This window comes from Dermacentor variabilis, chromosome 4, assembly GCF_050947875.1.
Source record: "Dermacentor variabilis isolate Ectoservices chromosome 4, ASM5094787v1, whole genome shotgun sequence".
Classification (NCBI taxonomy): Eukaryota; Metazoa; Arthropoda; class Arachnida; order Ixodida; family Ixodidae; genus Dermacentor; species Dermacentor variabilis.
Window position 1 is genome coordinate 9,740,883 of NC_134571.1, and position 17,762 is coordinate 9,758,644.

Consider the following 17,762-nt stretch of genomic DNA (forward strand, 5'->3'; position numbering starts at 1 on the left):
CCCTTGTCCCATAATTGGCTTTCAAATTCTTTGGCTCCTCAGTCCAAGTGATATCGGATGTTCTTATTCTGTCTTTGCAGTGTATCGACGTCTCCATGATCCTTGCCGAGGCGATTCGCAGAACGCACAACGGAGAGTCGGTGTCATACCTGTTCAGTCATGTGCCAATGTAAATGGAAGGACAATGCACACACCATTGCAGGTTTATTACCCCCTTTTTTTCCTCCATCTCACCAAATGACATCTTTCTTTTGGTGATGATGGCCTTTTCTTTTTAAACACTGGATAATGACCCCACCCTCCCCACCTTCCAATCATTGTGATTTTCTGCAGAGCTGTCCTCCTCACTTGGGTATTGCCACAGATGGTGCAATTTTCTGTTCCCTATGGGCACCAGCCGTTGAAGGGTACTTTGGAAGAGATGCCATTCATACGGCTTTGAAACAGACTAACCTGTGCTTACAGCCATTGCCAACTGTCTGCACTTGTGTTGATTTTTCCGTGCCTTTCTGATTAGCCCACTTGTCAGGGAATGTTGGCTGGACTCTGCAATGTTCCCTTTTCGCTCTCTCTCATTTTCTATTCTTGCTTTGTTTTATCAGCAGAGGTAGCTAGTGTGTGTTAGTATAAATAACAGGGTACTGACAAAAGCGAGTGCCATGCACGACAAGAAACCTGGTGGAATTTATCTCACATATTCTTTATTTTAGCTGAGGCACATAGTGGCCATAGGTATTCTCCCCATTACGCAATGGAAGAGGGATGGGGTAAGGTTACGTAAACCAGATAATGTGTTTGGCTATCAAATGTCTTTTTGCTTTTATTGGAATAGTGCAAGTTTTTATATCACTCAATGATCCCAGCATGCGGTAGCTGTATGTTGTTTTGTTCAGTGTATCACAAACAGTTGGTATTTGTGCGCAGCTTGCCTTATTGCTTGACAAAGAATGGAGAAAGGAAGGTTCTGCTGGAATCGCATGCAAAAATGTGACTTTGTTTCTTACCACTCGTGCTGAGCGTATTTCAAACACGTTCTTGTCAGCTGTGCGCTGACTAACATGTCGTGTTAAATTGCATATCTGTACCATCATGAGAGGCTGTTGTAGAGAAGTGGCCCCCACTTTGTTGCTTTCACTGTGTGCAATATCTCTGCTGTTTCCCTTACTTACTTTCCAGTTGACAGATATTTCAGCACTTCTCAGTGAAGCAATACTGAAGAACTACCATGGCATTTCTTTATGCTCTGTTAATACTGAAGGATCTGCCAAGTGATGCAGAGACTGCTTGCTGCAAAGTGGTTGCCCAGACAAGCAGATTGCTTTGTACATTTGTGATGCATTCCATTATAGTCCAGAAGAAGTGCAGGCGCTAGGCATTCTACTTGGGCATTCTTTTCATATTGTCTTTGGCATTAAATGAGAGTTTTAGCTACTCTGTGAAGTCCTGTATCACTTTTCGAGAGCAGAGTTCGAAGCACTTTTTTTATTCAACACTTTGAACAAACGGCAAATAGCAAACATGTCCTTTACCATGAGACCATTTTTCCAACACTCCAATTGTGAATCAACTGCACATGTGGAACCCGCAAGGCATGTGCTTGCCTACACAAGATGCCGGCACTGCAGCTTTACTGGGCTTGCATGGCGTGAGGGTCTTTGCATACACAGTATTGTACAGATTAACAAATGTGGCCATTTATGTTGAACATAGTTGAATGACAAGCTGTACTTGTTACATAACACTTAGTGAAAAACATTTCTGGCCAAGATTACATAAATGCTTCTTACAAATTCCTGCGAAGGCACAAGCGTTCTTAGGGATCACGCATAGTTTGTGTATGCTATTGCTTTGCCTGAGAGTCCAACGAAGTCCAAGAGACCAAAAATGCTATGCTCTGACATAACGCCTCCCCAGACAGATATTTTTCTCAAAGAATAGCAGCATCTGGTATGCCTTGCATAAAATTTGATTTAAACAATTAGCATGAAGCTCTTGCAGGTTTAGCTACAATTTTTGCAGGCCTTCATCCACAAGTTACACACCAAAATTTTTGATATGTAAGTGCTTTGCCCATTGTGCATGAACAATGGGAGAGATTGAACTGGCAGTCTTTGTCAAGCACAATACCCAGAAACACAACCCATTGCACATTTCAATGCACTATGTACACGCTCTACAAGCATGGCAGCATAACTTGACTAAGGTTGCAACACACAGCTTGACTAGTTGGGGCAGTAGTATTGTTCTTTCGAGGCAGAGTTCCTGTAGTTGTATAGTACTGTGGTTGTTATGCATAGTAGTTTTGGTTTCATTGCTCTTTGCATGGTCCTTAACTTGTTTTCGAGCTTCTTCGTTAGCCTTAAAGTTTCTTCCCCATATGTTAGCACTGATAGAATGCAATGATTGTACATTTACTTTCTATGATAGTGGCAAGCTCCCAGTATGGATTTGGTAATGCCTGCCATATGTGCTTCAACCCATTTTTATTACTCTGTAAATGTCCTTCTCATGATCAGAATCCCTGTGAGTAATTGACTTAAACGTACTCCTGCAACAGGTAAGAGAGCGGTGTATATTGGTGAGCGAATGGGAATAGCCGATATTCTAGTTGACATGAAGATGCGTAGGGCAGATAACCAGTGGGCCGTTAGAGTTGCAAATGGATGCCAAGGGAAGGGAAGCACAGTCGAGATGGCAGAAAATTGGGTGGGGCGATGAAGTTCGGAAATTCGCAGGTGCAAGTTGCAATTGGCTAGTACACGACGGGTAATTGGAGGTCACTGAGAGAGGCGTTCATTCTGCAGTGGACATAAAAAAATATAGCCAGTTTTACTTGAGAAAAGGTGATACATTTTCGATGTCAGTCTGATACACCAAAATGTTTTTAGCACTAATATTTTTTCCAAGTGAATGCTAAAGGTCATTTATCTATTATAAAAATAGATAAATGACCAACCCTTCCCCTATTGGAAAGTGGGATAAGTGAAGCTTGTCCTGCGTGCACCTGACCTTCGTCACGGTTAAGTAATCCGCAGGTAATGATGCCAGATTGCTTCGGCCTTCTGCTCCCTCAGCTCAGGATCTTCTCGTTGCTGTCAGATTGCCTGGGCTTGGGCCGCTCCTAACGGCTGGATCGGCACGCGTTTTCAAGGGCGAGTTCGCGCTGCCACTCGTTGAAAGCTGCCTGTTCCTTGGGGAAACACACAGCGCGTGACTGTCCCATCCATTTTCCGAGACTGAACTGAACGTAAATGAAACCAGCGGCAGCACATGCGAAACCCTTTCCTTCCCTTTCCCTCCCAAATGAAAGCGAAATGGCTCTGATTGGTTGTGCGCATACCGTGAGCGTGCACATATGCAGCTGGAATCCATGCTAATGACACTTTGGTGCCTGCGGAGCTGTCAACTCGTCAAACCGCCATTTCTCGCACCTGCTCTGCTCTGGGAGCAACTGTTTTCTTTTTTTCATGACCACGACACCACCACTCGTGTGCCAATACAAGCTTCGCTTGAAAAAGAAAAAAAAGCAGTGGCCACATAGCAGTAAGAAAAAGTAATACAGATGCAATGCACATGTTGGAATATGTGCAACGAAGCTTTCGTAAAGTGGTTACTTGAGTGCTATAAATTTGCCCATTTCATTCCTGCATCCTTGGCATAAATTATGGGAACTGGCACGTGCTATTGTGCACTCGTGCTATGCAATGCGACAACTCTTAAATTGCCTTCTATTTTTTCATTTCTTATTTTAAATGTACTGCCTGCTTGTTCAATCCATCGTCATGGGTATGTATCATAGTACGAGAATCGACACGCTGCAATCATCACAAAGAGGTAGTTGGTGTTGGCACGATAGAAGTATACACGAAATTGTTGCCCAGTGGTTAGGAAAGTAGACATAGAAAGGTTTGCTTTATTAAAGAAATTGTTTCGGTGACTTATATTTGTTGCAATGAGGATTTGGGCATCATTGTTTTATTAAGTAATTCTGTAGAAAATAATATCAGCCTGGACACCTACGAGGGTAGTAAAGGTAGCAGTGCGGTCCTGCGTGCGACCTATTTGGCAAGCCAGCAGCCACCTTCGGGGAATGTCTAGGAGGGTTTGCCAAGAAAGCTTCACTTTAGAAGTCTGGAGAGGCCCCAACATTGCTTCTCGAAACTTTATGAGGGCTCCCCTCGTCCTCCTGTCTACCTGTTTCCAATCTCAAAACTGACCTCACTGCCTCCACGCCAACCATAGCTATGTCAACCACAGAGCACAACCATTGCTGTTTCGGCTGTAAGTGGGGACAACAAAGCCTAAAATGACATGCAACTTCTGCCATGGTTTCTGCAGCGCTTCTGGGATTGTTGAGGCCTCATTTTTTTTTTCCTCTATGGGTCAGTGTCATGCAATGCATGACTTATCACAATTATGAAATAATTCTTGGCTGTGCTATTTAAGTAACGATGCTCCTGTCTGCCATTTTTAAAATGCTCAATATTTGTATATTGCCAAACATTAGTACAATAGTTTGACATTGGTTAATCTGTCGGTTGAATGCGTCTGAAAGTCCCAATTCAAGCCTTTACTTTTCCATGTAGGAAAAGGCATGTCACTGTGAATCTAATAAAATAGTTCCCTATGAGTAGGATACAAGCTCTGCAGGCCATGCTAATGTGTCAACATGGACATTCTATAATCAAGTAGTGGGGCTGCAGCACAGACACCACCTGCCAGGTGCACCAAAAATGAGTGGAACAAGTTGCATCCATAGAGTACAAGAGAATTGAGGAGCAGGAGGATGAAAATGGTGCTTTTAGATGCAGAAGTGTAGAGGAAATAAAGCCAACAAATGCAAATGTACATACTGGTTTGTCAACAGACCTTTTTTTTTTTCAACACAACCTTGTATACTGCAACCTCTTCCCAGCCACCAACAGCGTATGACTTGAGTCTGAGCTGGGCTCAGAAGTGACATCAAAGATGGACCAAAAATCCTTAGTACAGTGACAAGGTGGGTCATGTGTTGCTGCCCATACTGGCAGTTCAACCTTCCTGTACACTGCTGACTTCAAAATGCAAGGGCTGGTCGCCACTGTAAGGTACTACAAGCGAATAGAATTGCATTTTGCTGCCAATTTTACATTCTATCAATCCAAACTTATTTTGCATGTCCTTGATGCATTAATGGAAGTCAACTGTATCAATAATAAATGTGGTTAGCCTGGGCCTTGTGCCCTGTGGCTTTGGACATATATAGCATTTCATTGGCCCAAAAATAACACTACCTAAATTGCCATAAAGTTTTGCATGTCTTATATCTACCAAGACTGTTCAAATAGGCAGTTGGATACTATGTTTGAACTCCCCTTGGAAATCTCAAGCCTAAATGCATGCAAGCTTGTGCTCATATTGGTTTACATCTGCACTTCCGAGGGACCTCAGAATATCAAATATTAAAGAAGAAAAAATGAAATGCAACTTTTGTGAGAAGTGCATCTGGCATATAAAGAGGCTTAACTACATTATTTGTTACATATTCCTGTAATACTGTTGTAATTGGATATTCAGTCAATTGAGCAGCTTCTAGATGAGAAACAACTGCTTTCACTTGCATAGTGTATCACGACTATGACAACAGTGAAACAGGGGAACAGCACGTTACCAGATGTGCATGGAGTATTGTGTTAAAACAGAGAATACCAGAGCTCTGCACATTGTTTTAAAGGAATTCGAACATGGTGAAATCGGCCAATCATAATTTTCGTTGTCTACAAATTCGTACTAGGCTGGCCGAAAGTCAATGATGGGAAATGATTAGACAGAAGCTAATCTGCTGCATGCTTTTGCTCATGAACTCTGCACAACAACTGTGTTTCTCCTCCAGCGAATTATTCAGAACAGTCCTCTTTTATCAATTTCTCTCTCTTTAAGCTACAATGAGCATTGTTATTCTTTTAACTTTAACATCAATAAATATTTGGCAATATCTAATAGTAAATTGTTGAATCGAATACAAATTGAATAGCAAAGACAATTAGACCTGCATATGAAATTTTGAATATTTGCACACCACTAGCTTTAAATGAAAATGAGTTAGGAATGTTGCTTGAGTTATGTGGACAGGGCATCTAACATTTGCTAAAAATGCATTTGCACAAAAATGTAGTTGGCGCTGAAGACTCCTCTTATCAGTGATAGCTTGTCAGTGAAACTAAAACCAATTCATTTATGTCAGAAACAGAGAAACGTACATATGCTACCATGACACCTGGCATACTGTGCCATTCCTAAAGCTGCTCGTACTAACAGGCACATCAGCCTGCACACTAGCAGGCCGATGGTACACTAGCTTTGCCATCAGTTCCAAATCAGTCAAGATACTTAGCAGCAAGGTGTGTGCAGACTCCAGTGATCTGTTGAGGCTTGTATGTCTGAACAAAACCTGTGATGTATGTTCTCGTGGATACTTTGGCCAAATAGTATAACCGCATAGTTTTTTCACCAACTCATTTCAAGGTATGCCATGCACCCGCAATCTTTTCCTTTGAAAGTTAATTCCTGCCTCGTGCTTGCCAGCCACATAGTGCCAGCATGGGAGCAGCAGTTCCCCAGCATCCTGTAAAGCTGCTTCTAAACGAGGTACACAATCCTTATTACAATCGCAGACTGCATTCAGCATTTTTTGCCACCAGAGAGATTTCAGCAATAACATGACCTTCACAAAGCAACCTTTTTTTTATGCACCAACAAGAGCTGCATCACACAAGAACATTTGGAATTTGTTGTAGCTCAACACACTTAACTGATGTCATAATTGGCTCTCCAAAATGCTCAATTCAGGTTTGGTGTTGACATAGGGTTTTCTGCTTAAATTTCAGCATTTCTATACAACTTTATCTGTATTATGCATCATCCAGCTGCAGATAAATATAAGACAACTGCTTCTTCATAATGGCCAAGGAACTGCCACAGTTTCCCTTAACATAATTTAAGAGCCTACTTTTATGTAGCTCACACGCGCAATGTAAAACTAACCACAATGAGCCTTTGGATGCAACTGTACGCGAGCATAAAGTAGGTTTATGTACAAAAATAAAGTTTGCCTCACAATGCCATGCGCCAAGCTCTAGTATGTACGTTGCTAAAGAAGAAAGAAAATGCCTATGTACACGTCTCTCCACAAGGTTGCAAGACCATTGAGCAGTTGCCAAGAAGCTGCCTCGCGCACAGGCACAGCTAAAACTTCTGACAAAATTATTTACAAATGCTGGCCATGGCAGGCTGAAAATTTCATGCACGTTGCAAAGTCAATATAGCATGTGCCACTGCCTGTGTAACAGCATTCCTGACACAAGAAGTATTGTACATGCCTTCCATTGTAAGACTGAGTGGCACTGCGTCAATGTATCCTGTTACTTTTTATCTACGCCATATTGTTTCTGCGAAATGTGGACCGGTTCTGACATTGAGCGCAGAAAGGTCTGTTTGGGACGCCTGTGTTGTAAACATAACCAGTAACACAATGCCAGCATCATAGTGTAACATGTAGGTATTTTCCCACACTACATATTTCAATAGCCAGTACTGTTCCACAATAAAGCTTTTGCACTGTTTCATTAAAGCTCTCAGACCGTACACAGTGACACCTTAGGGGGTAATAAATGAACCTTGCAAAACTTGCACATTGGTGCATCATGTACACATAGAAAAACAACATATATTTAAGGGTTTAGGCATACAAAATTTTAGTCATACAAACTGTGGATTAGCTGTTGTGCTGCACAGCAGACATGCTCTGTCAGCTACAATGGCTTATTTCACTAGCACAGCTGAAGGGAATGAATGCCACATGTGAGCATTGCAAACGTCGAATCAATGATTCATGCTCCATTAAAGAAACGAAGCATACTGCACAATACATTTTTCAGGCAACATTCTAGACCAAGTACAATAGCAAGCTTGATCAAAGTGCAGTATTCACCAGCACCATAAACTTCTGCATTGATGCGATTGCATAAAAGTATGTGAAATATAAAGCATTGCTCAGACTGCAAGTGCCACTTTTTTCACTGACCATGATTGCCACTCGGCTGAAACTATTTCAGTGAGTGCCCTGCACCCACAACCTGGGATGGCAGATAACCGAAGGTACAAAAACCAAAAGCATCTACAGCTGACCACCCAGTGTCCACAACAGTGGTGAAATGCAGTTCTGTTGTATATGCCTAGACGACTATTGGGAAATTTGTATGAATATGTTAATTGTAGTAAAAACAATACAATCAATTTACATGGCAAATAAATAGCCAAAGCATCAAGTTTGGCTTAAGACACAGGATACCCAGCACAAGATGGCAAGAACAAAACCAGACAGTGCCTTCTGAAGCCCTTTATCACCATGCCACCAGCTGGGAGTGCTGGGTGCGCACTCTCGGCACAAATGTGTGCGACTGGGTGTGGCTACACAGGCAGCTAGTGTAAGGATAAGTCCACTGCAATGCCATACGAGGAACTGTGGTGGGCTGCGTTCATTGTAAAGGCGAAAGGACAGCCAAGCTCAGTGGGAGTGATGCTTCTGGCGTGGTGGGAAATGCTTGACCCCTGCCAGCGGTGGTGTTGCTGCTGTCGCCAATACCGGAGGAGTCTGCAGAGTATGTCGCGTCAGAGAGAGGGAGTGGGATCGTGCTCTCTGCACATGGCTGAGGTCCTGCGAAGGTGCCACTTCTCGAGATGGCTTGGCAGACTCAATTCTCTTGAGAAGTGCCTGTGGTTTGTGAAGAGAATGGGGCACTGTGAGACTCTGCACACAGGACAAGTTGATGCATTACTTGTTCGCTCTGCACAATGAGTGGTCCACAACCTCTGTACTGAAAGAAATGATAGCTTGAAATCCCTATTTTTTGGCATGGCTTGCTATAATGCGAGTGCATATAGAAAGCTTTTTCAGTGTTATTGCTGCAGGAAGCAGTTCTTTCAGAAATAGCAATGCATGCTTAATCTCTGCACAATGTTAATTCATATTACTTCAATAACAAGTTGTTCTTTTTATTGCAGGTCATTAATCAAATCACTGCAGAAATTCATGAAGTGGAGGTTATATTCGTAAAAGGAAATGTTGGTATATGCCTCAGTTGGACATTACTGGTGAAATGAAATGCATGTTCAATCTGCACATAACAACCTATGGTAATGTTTCAATTTTGAGTTCGTGTCAGAGTTCTTTTTTTGCAGGTTGTCTTTGTGCTAATACCAAACTCTTGCTACTTGATCATAACAGTGAAACTCTTACACCTCAACGTATGCACGGCACCACAAAGACACTGAATTACTGTGCCATAAGCAAATTGGAAGATGACGTAGAAAAGACAAGTCGGCAAACTTCTTTGGTAAAGCCAATGAGGGCAATTTAATGCAATATTTTTGCAGAGATTTGTTAAACAAGCTGCAGTCACACATACAGGCAAACACTTATGTGCAAAAATTCTAATTCGTTATGACTGAATTGCATTTCAATTTCTGCCTGTAGAGTAAGGTTGCAAAGTGTGGCTACATTTGGAACATTCAGCTGCAAGGATTTTGGCTTAATAAGATTTGCTGCTGTAGTTGTTGGCTCAATATACTCCGGGGAAGGAAGTAGGTGCACTAGAGACAAGTATAGAGAAAAGCACATGTTCGTGCCTTGTTTCACTCTGTGCCCATCTCTGATGCATCATTTCTTTCCCTGTGAATTGTCTTCTGTATCACTTTGATATATTTTTCCTACTTCAGGCATTGGTACTAGGAGTAAAACAGTCAGTAACAGACAAGCTATTACTGAAAAGACATTTAGTAATAGCAAATGTATGGCAGTGCTGTCATCACATTCTGTGCAGGAAAAAAAATTTTTTTACAAACCTTGCGAGCACTAATTTTCTCGGTAAGTAAGACATAGATTTAACAATATTTCTTAAAATGCTTTACAAGGGGTGGTTGTTCAAAGTGGCATGCAGCAAAGTAGTGCATTTGCCTTCTCTTTCTGCCTGCACTTTGCCACTTTGTTTACGAACATGCAACTTCTCTACACTAGTTTAGGACAAAAAACTGAGCAAGTTGGTACTAGTCATCTTCTGGTTGTGCAGTACACGCAAAACATCAGAAAAGGAAGTGCACAGGACCTGCTCTGTCCTCAAAAGTGGCAAGCAGCCACATTTACTGGAATGAGCAGCAAGGGAATAAGCTTTTACTTCAGACAGTGAATGCTGGTGCTTGAGTAACATTAACACATTGTCTGCTGTGTCCTATGTGTATTACTGCATTATAGCAATATTCGGGAAAACAATGCTTACGTTATTACCTGCGAGTTTCAACACATGCCTTACACCATGTCCCAAGTCTCCAAATCCAGTGCACAGGACAGCACACATACTCTGCACTTCTTTTTTTACTGTTTAGTGAGCATTGCACAATTGCAATATGAATTCTATGCACTCTACCTTTTATATGTGTAGTGAAGCGTTACACCATGGCAACAGTATGTCTTCAGCTACACTACAAATTGCCGTCACCAGCACCGACCTAAAGTCGCCCCTCACTGGCATGGTTTGCGTGTATCTGTGGCAATTACTCAGATGTAACTCAGCTACTTTTCTCATCTTTACTGTAGGTTAACTTCATTTTGGCTTCTCTTCGGGATTTAAAGTTATTTTTTTCGTTTTGTCCACCCACCCTGCAAAGGAAACTAATTCTTGACCCACCACTCTTGAAGCCATTACTGGCAGAGCATGTTGTTTGGGTGAGCCCGAGCCAGCACACAGGGTAAGGTGCCTGTTGTTCCAGTGAGGCACTGTACTGTGTGTTGCACCACGCAAAATCATCTGCAAAAGTTATCACCTGAGAATGCAGCCCCTAGCTCAATCGCCTTTGGGGATATCATTTTCAGTGCATGTTGATTGGCTATGCTAGCAGGCAAAACGCCCATTACTCAAGCGAGGCATGATGGATATCATGTCTTGTAAAAGTAAGGACCTGACAATACAGTCATATTGTGTGCAGCGGTTTCTGATCGCTTACATTTAGCACAAACAGTGAAGGCCGAGAGAACAACAAAAATGACAGGCCAAGCTGTTCCTCCTCCCTCTGTCATTGTTTGCGCCAGTGTTGTACAAGCTGATCCAAAATGCAACGCTACGTCTAGTAGCAACTTTTCTGCAATAATTTTTTAACGCAGACTCGATGATATGTATACTTCTTTATTCCTTGAATTTGGTGACAGACATGGTGGTCCAAATTTTAATACTCACCTTGAGTTCACTAATCACGTTTCAGCTGAATTGTTTATCACTGTGTAAATTCAACATCAAGGGCCAATTATCCACATTTGGCTGACTACAGCACTGCAGTCAAAGCAGAAGCATCAATGTGAAAAAGACGTATGCAAACTAAGGATTCTTGGCCAATCCCCCATAGTGGGTATGAGCCACTCTCGGAGGCAAACAAACTTAAATACCGCAAGTGTTGTGCAAACTTTTTCTCCCATCATTGCGTAGATAAGTCTTTAGAACCAAATCAAAGCACACAGCACAAAATGGCGAGCTTTTCGAAATGTTGCCTGCAAAGTAAATTCCAAGCTTTAAGTTACCACATTAGCACTGGCAAAGCTTGGCCTGCGCTAATGCCACAGGTAGCCGACCCCCCACCTCATCGAGGGCGATTTCCTTCGTTGATACATCACCGAACGTCTTCAGGAAGCAGCCGAGGCGAGAAACGAATTGAGCGGATGGCGCAAGCTGGCACTAAAACTTACGAGGTTTTCCACTTCAATCTGCCGCTGCTGTCGCTGCCGGTTGACGGCCGAAGGCGCCAGGCGGGACGGCGTCCTTGAGTCAAATTTTGGCCTCGGTCGGTTCTGCTGTGCCAAGATCCGCTTCAAAAGTCGCTGGTTTTCGCGGTCGATACGCTGGACTTCTTCGTTCGAGAATGACATATTCTTGCGCCCCTTGGCCCGGGGTTCCTTGCGTGCCCGGTTGGCCTGGCCCTGCTCGCATTGATGCGCCTCGAGGCGCCTGATGGCGTCCACGAGAAGCTGCAGGTCAACGGGTTCTCGCTGTTGGTGCTTGCTTCCCAGGCGCACCTTGCCAGGCAATGGCACGGCGGACGAGCGTTTGCGCCTGGCGCCACTGAAGGAACTTCTATCAGAATCGCTGCCGCTGCTGCTGTCGCCGGAACGGGAAACGCCGTTTATGCCTGCTTCAGACATCGTCAGTTTGCTGACAGGTAGTTTCATTACGGGCACGGGGCTGTCACACATGTAAGGCGAATGAAGTGGCGTCACGTCCGTGATGGACTCCGACTCCGACAGGTCCTCCATCGAGCCCTCGCTGAGTGACGACAGTCCCTCCGAGTCCGTGACGCTCGAACGTGGGCTGCTGGTTGCGTCCTGACCATCCACGTCCTCATTTTCATCGTCCTGCTCCATGCAACTGCTTCGGAGCAGTGGAGGCGACGGCTCTTTCATGTCGCGGTCGGTCAGGGAAACGTTCTGCGGCGCCACGGGGGGGCTTACTCTTCTAGCAAAGAAACTCGAGCTCGGTAGCCGGTACGACGACTCAAATGGCAACAGGCCTGAGTTGCCACCAATGGAACTGCTGCTAGACGAAAGCGCGTCCTGCGCAGTGAAAGAAACGGCATCGCGAATGTTCTGACCTAGGCTCCCAAGATCGACCGCTGATGCGCTGCAGGGGGGCTTGTTCTTGACGCCGTCGCCCTGGATGTAACACGGCTGAGACGTGGAGGCAGCTTCAGAGTCGAAAAAAGCGACGTCGCTCTGCAAGTCCTCGTCGTCGCCGGCCAAGTCGGCTTTCCAAGACATATTGGTCGGTCCTGTACCCAGCGGACCGATGAATGCATACGGTCTCCGCGTACTTCCATCAACAGCGCGGGCGATCACGACATATCCTAGTAAAATTCATTCACTCGCCCTGAGCTTCTCTCAGACCTTCACTGTGTCGCGGAGACAGAAATGGGCACGATGTAGCTATGTCACACTCAACATTACGTTAGAAACCCGTCGGAGCGAGGCCGCTGCGCACACTTGTCGTCGCCATGGCTGCTTCTCGGCAGCGACGAGTTTGGAGTTTGTCCGTTGTGTGGTCCGTTCTTTTTTCGCCTCGGGCCCGGTGGCGCCACCCCGCGCGATGGCGGCGACTGCAGCGTCTATTTTTCTGTTTTTGACGTCATCGTGCTCTTGTGCTTTCGTCATAGATGCTTTCGTCACCACCACGCGAACGGCGGCAGCCGTGGCCGCCGCTTTCACGTCGTTTTTACCAGTTTTTACCGATTATGTTGTCACTTATGCTGCATTGTGCCTTTCATTTGTCAACTACCACTACTGACGTGCCGAAAGTACTATGGGGAACGGTAGGATATGACGCTATTTGTGGTGCATCGCCATATGGCATTCGTTTTCACATTTCAAGCTGTTGGTCAAGCCGCTCGACAAGAATCTCCATATTGATGAGCTGGCTAGGGGGGCGAGACACTGCATCGCATTACTACACTAGCGACCATCCCTTCTCAGAAGTAACGTGTCACACTAGCTAGAAGTAGCCTGACTGTATTCCAAAACTTCCCCCAAATTAATCATACCTTGCCTGCACTGCAGAGTCGGACTGCATCGTTAATCACTAATACAACTCAATTCGAAATGCTGCTTAAGATCTGTTCTTCCTGCTCGAACGAACAGATATATTATGTAACGCGTAGCAAGGAAGGGGAACCGGTGACAGAAACATTACATGGTTGGGTAACATTACAATTAGTCGGTGGTGATTTTGCGGTCGACGGCTATTTTGTGTACAGAGATTTTGACGCTAGACCACACGCATCCTACACAACTTTAGACACAGATAACGCACACACGTTCTCTTTAGAAGCAGAAGTAGAACCTGGAGTTTGTGCGGTTTTCTTATTGGGGCTCAAAACCGCCGTAGCTGCGATGCTGATGAGCTACAAGCATGGCTACAACTAAGACAGTCAAATACGTAATCAATAAAAGTGCACCGGTGCTGACCTATGTATAACCTATGTATTTAACCTATGTATAATTCAACGTTCTTTTTCATCCAAAATGCAAGTCGCTCGTGTAGTCGTAAGAAATGGGACAAAAAAAAAGTTTCTAATTACACATCAGTCGATTGAAATCTATAATCGATTATATTCTTTCTGTAACAAGAACGTGATAACGAGCTGTGAGCACAGTTTTCTAAGAAATCGATCAACAGAACTTGCTGTCCTCAACCAGAAAGAGTACATATTGGAGAAGTTTGAAAAAACAAAACAAAAACTATTTATTCTTGGAACTTTTGTTGATTTCACACAAAGCTTTGATTACATAAATAATAAAATTTGATAAATTAACATCGGTGTCACACAACCACTTCTGATCGCGATCAAGCCCTAGCCGGATCGAAATTATCGACTGTGATTGACTCCCTCGCGCAGTTTGCGCAAAGGAGCCAATCACGACCGTGAAATTTTATCCGGATCGCGATCAAAAGTGCGCCGTGTGACTTTTCTGAGCTTCCCTTGACGGCGCTAGAAAGTTACCCTTCAGAAAGCCGTCGGTTTATGTCGAATAATGAAATGGTCTCGCTCGTATAGCCGACGATCTTAGGAGTATCCCAGGGTAGTATTCTCAGCCTTTTGATATTTAAAAGAGTGAATATTTCATCAGAAGTCACATTTATAATTTATTACTCGGCGAACGAGTTGAGGTGAAAATTCATGGCTATGGAGAAGGGTAACTTGTAATCGTCCGTAGCTCTTATTAATATGAGATGCTTCACTTAATTTGTGGCGCGAATGTTTTACTGTATGTGTACCTTACGCGCCTACAACATTTGTGCGAGCCATTTCAGGGACCCTTTAACGCTAATGTCGTCTTAGAGAAATTAAGCACGACACTTAAAAAGCAAAGATAAATAAAGAAAGGCTGTGGTTTTTTATTCTATAGGTAGGCATATTTATGTAAAAGGTAACCTTAGTCAAGGGTAGAACGTACGCCGACCAAGAAACATTAAAAGAAAAGAAGCCAAGACGTTTCGGCTCCCATACATGGGCCTTATGTGAAAAAGGCGCCCGTATGGGAGCCGAACCGTCTTGGTTTCTTTTCTTTTAATGTTTTTGATCGGCGTCCGTTTTACCCTCGACTATGAGTACATTGTGAACAAGGCCCCTGTATGCAGTGGCGTAGCCAGAAATTTCGTACGGGGGGGGGGGGGGGGGGGCTCAAGGTGCAACTCGGCCTCCTCCTTAAGAGGAAGCCTTAGCTCGGGTGCTGCGATCTAAATACATGTAGAAGAAGAATTCGTTTTTCTCGGCAACCGCTGCACCAAATTTGAAGATCTTTGTTGCATTTAAAAGAAAAACTTAACTTCTATTCACTGCTGGTTTCGAATTTTTCATTTACGTTGTCAATTATTTATTAAAGATTGGACAAAATCGCACATTTTAAGAAAACGAAACTATCAAGTTTAGAGCTCTGTAACTCAACAATGAAAAATGATATCATATTTCTGTGAGTTTCATCTAATAGTACATCTACAGTGGATAAAAATGATATGTTACACATGAATCTCAAAAGAATTTAGTATTATGGAAATACGGCTTTTGCAGTACCCTTATACGCAGTAACCAATTCATGTAAGATACAAATTGACATACCAAATTTATCCGCTTTGCTGTTTACAGGACCGCGATATCTGTTCTTGATGCAGAGCTATTAGATTGTAAACGTTGTGCTTCTATTTTTTTTAACTTTCGAATTTTTCGAAATATTTAACAGAATTCAGGCCCTCAATCGAAATTCCGCTTCCAACAGACACTAGAATTTAACTTTCTCTCTTAAATGCAACAAATTTCATTCAAAGCGATCCAGGGGTTATCTCAGAAAAGTGTTTTTACGTTTTACATGTGTTTGAATAGGCCGCGTTGGAGTTGGGCCCGAGCTAAAGCTTCCTCTTAAACAATTTGTCGAGGGATCAAATGCATGAATAATAATTGCATTGCCATTGCCAAAGATGCTGCAAGCTAATTCTTGAACGCTACGCACTGTCAAAACAAGCAAGATATGTATTTTTTCATAACAGAATATACTCGCATGTGCCAAAATTTTTGCCCAAAATAACTGATATCAATGCTTCCACGTTTTTTGTCTATTTAATAAGTAAAGAATACATCACGCGAACTTTAGAACTATATCAGTTCGAAACTAGCAAAGCAGTGCATACCGTTGATTTGAAAAATGTAAAGGCCATGAAATGAACAAGTTGAGGACAAATATGTTAATGTCATTTTTTGTCATATATCTTTGTCATTCAAGAACCGTGTTTACATTCTTGTACATATGCAACGGCCAGGGAAAAATCCCAATGATGCTGCCATTTGTTCCAATGTATTACGCAGTAGCAGTTGTCACCAGTCATGTATCGTGAGTAATTGCACTGAAATTATAGTCGCAACAGAGAGCACGTATAAAAAGCAGGAGTTTTGCAAAATGTACTAAGGCGAGTCAAATGAAAGTGAGCCAATGCGAATATATGACAAACGGTGCACGGGACAAAAGCGTACCGGAGTGAATATTTTCTACAAGATGATGCAGGTCTATGCTGGAGCAAAAATCCGGAGGCTACTCAGCACATGCTCATGGAATGCGAAGGAATTCATGCAGTGAGACCCGTAGGTAACGTACACCTTCCAGAAGCGCTTGGGTTTGAAGTGGACGGAAGCATCAACCGGTCAGCAGTCGAGATAAGCAAGGGACGTTTAGAGTATTGGTGTAAAAACAGCAGGGAGCAGATTGATACGACCGTATACTTCGCAAACATAGGCAGCGGTGCAAGGTAGATGGAGAATTTTTGAGATTTAGGCGACGCATACAAAAGTGCTAGAATGAAAAGCATGTATAGCATGCATGGTTAACTCAAGCAGGCTAGGTGGCTATTTGTCCCAGCCCCTTTCAAAGGAGATGCCAATAAATAATCGTCATCACCACGCCATCTCTCGTACTACTGCGTCACTACGACAGCGACTTCCTCCGCCGCGTGTACTATGTGCGATAGCCGGATGCCCGGCTCTTCCACATCCCACAGCCATTGTGCACCGAAATAGTCGGAGGACGCGCGTCCCCGCAGTGAACTCTTCCGATCCGTCCTCTCTCGCCACCCTGGCCCGGTCTTTCCGACTCCATGGCAGTGCACTTCAGTTCAGACACTCTGTAAAGCATCGCGCGCCATGCTAAAGCTTAAATAAAATGACGTTTTCTACGCGAATGAAACTAATGCGAGTGAGCGGCAACCGGGAAAGGCCTACAGTATTCTTAAATGAATTATTAATAGGGCCCTTACTGCTTGGTTGTGATGTTGTGAACAAAGAACTGTCGCGTATCATATACGATACACCACGCAGTTACGAGCATATTTCACAACCAAAAGACACTTGAATCGCAGAAAACCTGGAAAAATGTTAGAAACGTTGATAAAACTTTAAACTTTGCTCTAACAAATGGGGTTTACTTCTTGCAGCTCAAGTTAGTATACGTTTCTTGAAAATTTGATGAAATAATCACTGATTGAATAAAGTATAGCTTCAATATTCAAACCGGATGCATTAGTGCACCTCTCTTTATGTGAATTATTGCTTTGCGGAGGCTTCAGGAGCTTGAAGCAAGCAGAAATAATACCTTCTTACTGCTCTTTTCCTTGCTGCCGCTCTCGTCTTTAGCTCCTGGAAGACCGTGC

At 43.5% G+C, this 17,762-nt stretch overlaps 2 protein-coding genes and 1 long non-coding RNA gene across 8 annotated transcripts in view; 2 read left to right on the forward strand and 1 right to left on the reverse strand.

Annotated features, from left to right (window-relative positions):
• Prps (phosphoribosyl pyrophosphate synthetase) overlaps positions 1 to 12,915 on the forward strand; it is a 32,937-nt gene extending 20,022 nt beyond the window's left edge. Inside the window, exons 7-8 of one of the 4 annotated variants that reach the window (XM_075688095.1) lie at positions 81 to 202; positions 9,043 to 12,915. In XM_075688095.1, coding sequence (XP_075544210.1) covers positions 81 to 173 — 93 coding nt within the window. In that variant the 3' untranslated portion in view covers positions 174 to 202; positions 9,043 to 12,915. Of the gene's footprint in view, positions 1 to 80; positions 1,433 to 9,042 lie in introns of those variants that run through there. The other 3 variants (XM_075688094.1, XM_075688092.1, XM_075688093.1) reach the window with 3 other exon arrangements.
• On the reverse strand, positions 507 to 12,835 carry LOC142578652 (uncharacterized). Of its 2 annotated transcripts, XM_075688090.1 has the most exons (3): positions 11,771 to 12,835; positions 10,722 to 10,841; positions 507 to 8,752 (listed from the first exon to the last, which is right to left on the reverse strand). In XM_075688090.1, the coding sequence occupies exons 1-3, from the start codon at positions 12,833 to 12,835 to the stop codon at positions 8,546 to 8,548; spliced, it is 1,392 nt and encodes a 463-aa protein (XP_075544205.1). In that variant the 3' UTR covers positions 507 to 8,545. The 2 variants fall into 2 exon arrangements, with proteins under 2 accessions (XP_075544205.1, XP_075544206.1); XM_075688091.1 differs by lacking the exon at positions 10,722 to 10,841.
• A 328-nt stretch (positions 12,916 to 13,243) lies between the features above and the next one.
• The window catches only part of LOC142578655 (uncharacterized), a 148,704-nt gene continuing 144,185 nt past the window's right edge, over positions 13,244 to 17,762 (forward strand). For both annotated transcript variants that reach the window (XR_012827282.1, XR_012827281.1), the window contains exons 1-2: positions 13,244 to 13,383; positions 16,616 to 16,705. This is a non-coding gene — a long non-coding RNA (uncharacterized LOC142578655). The remainder of the gene's footprint in view (positions 13,384 to 16,615; positions 16,706 to 17,762) is intronic.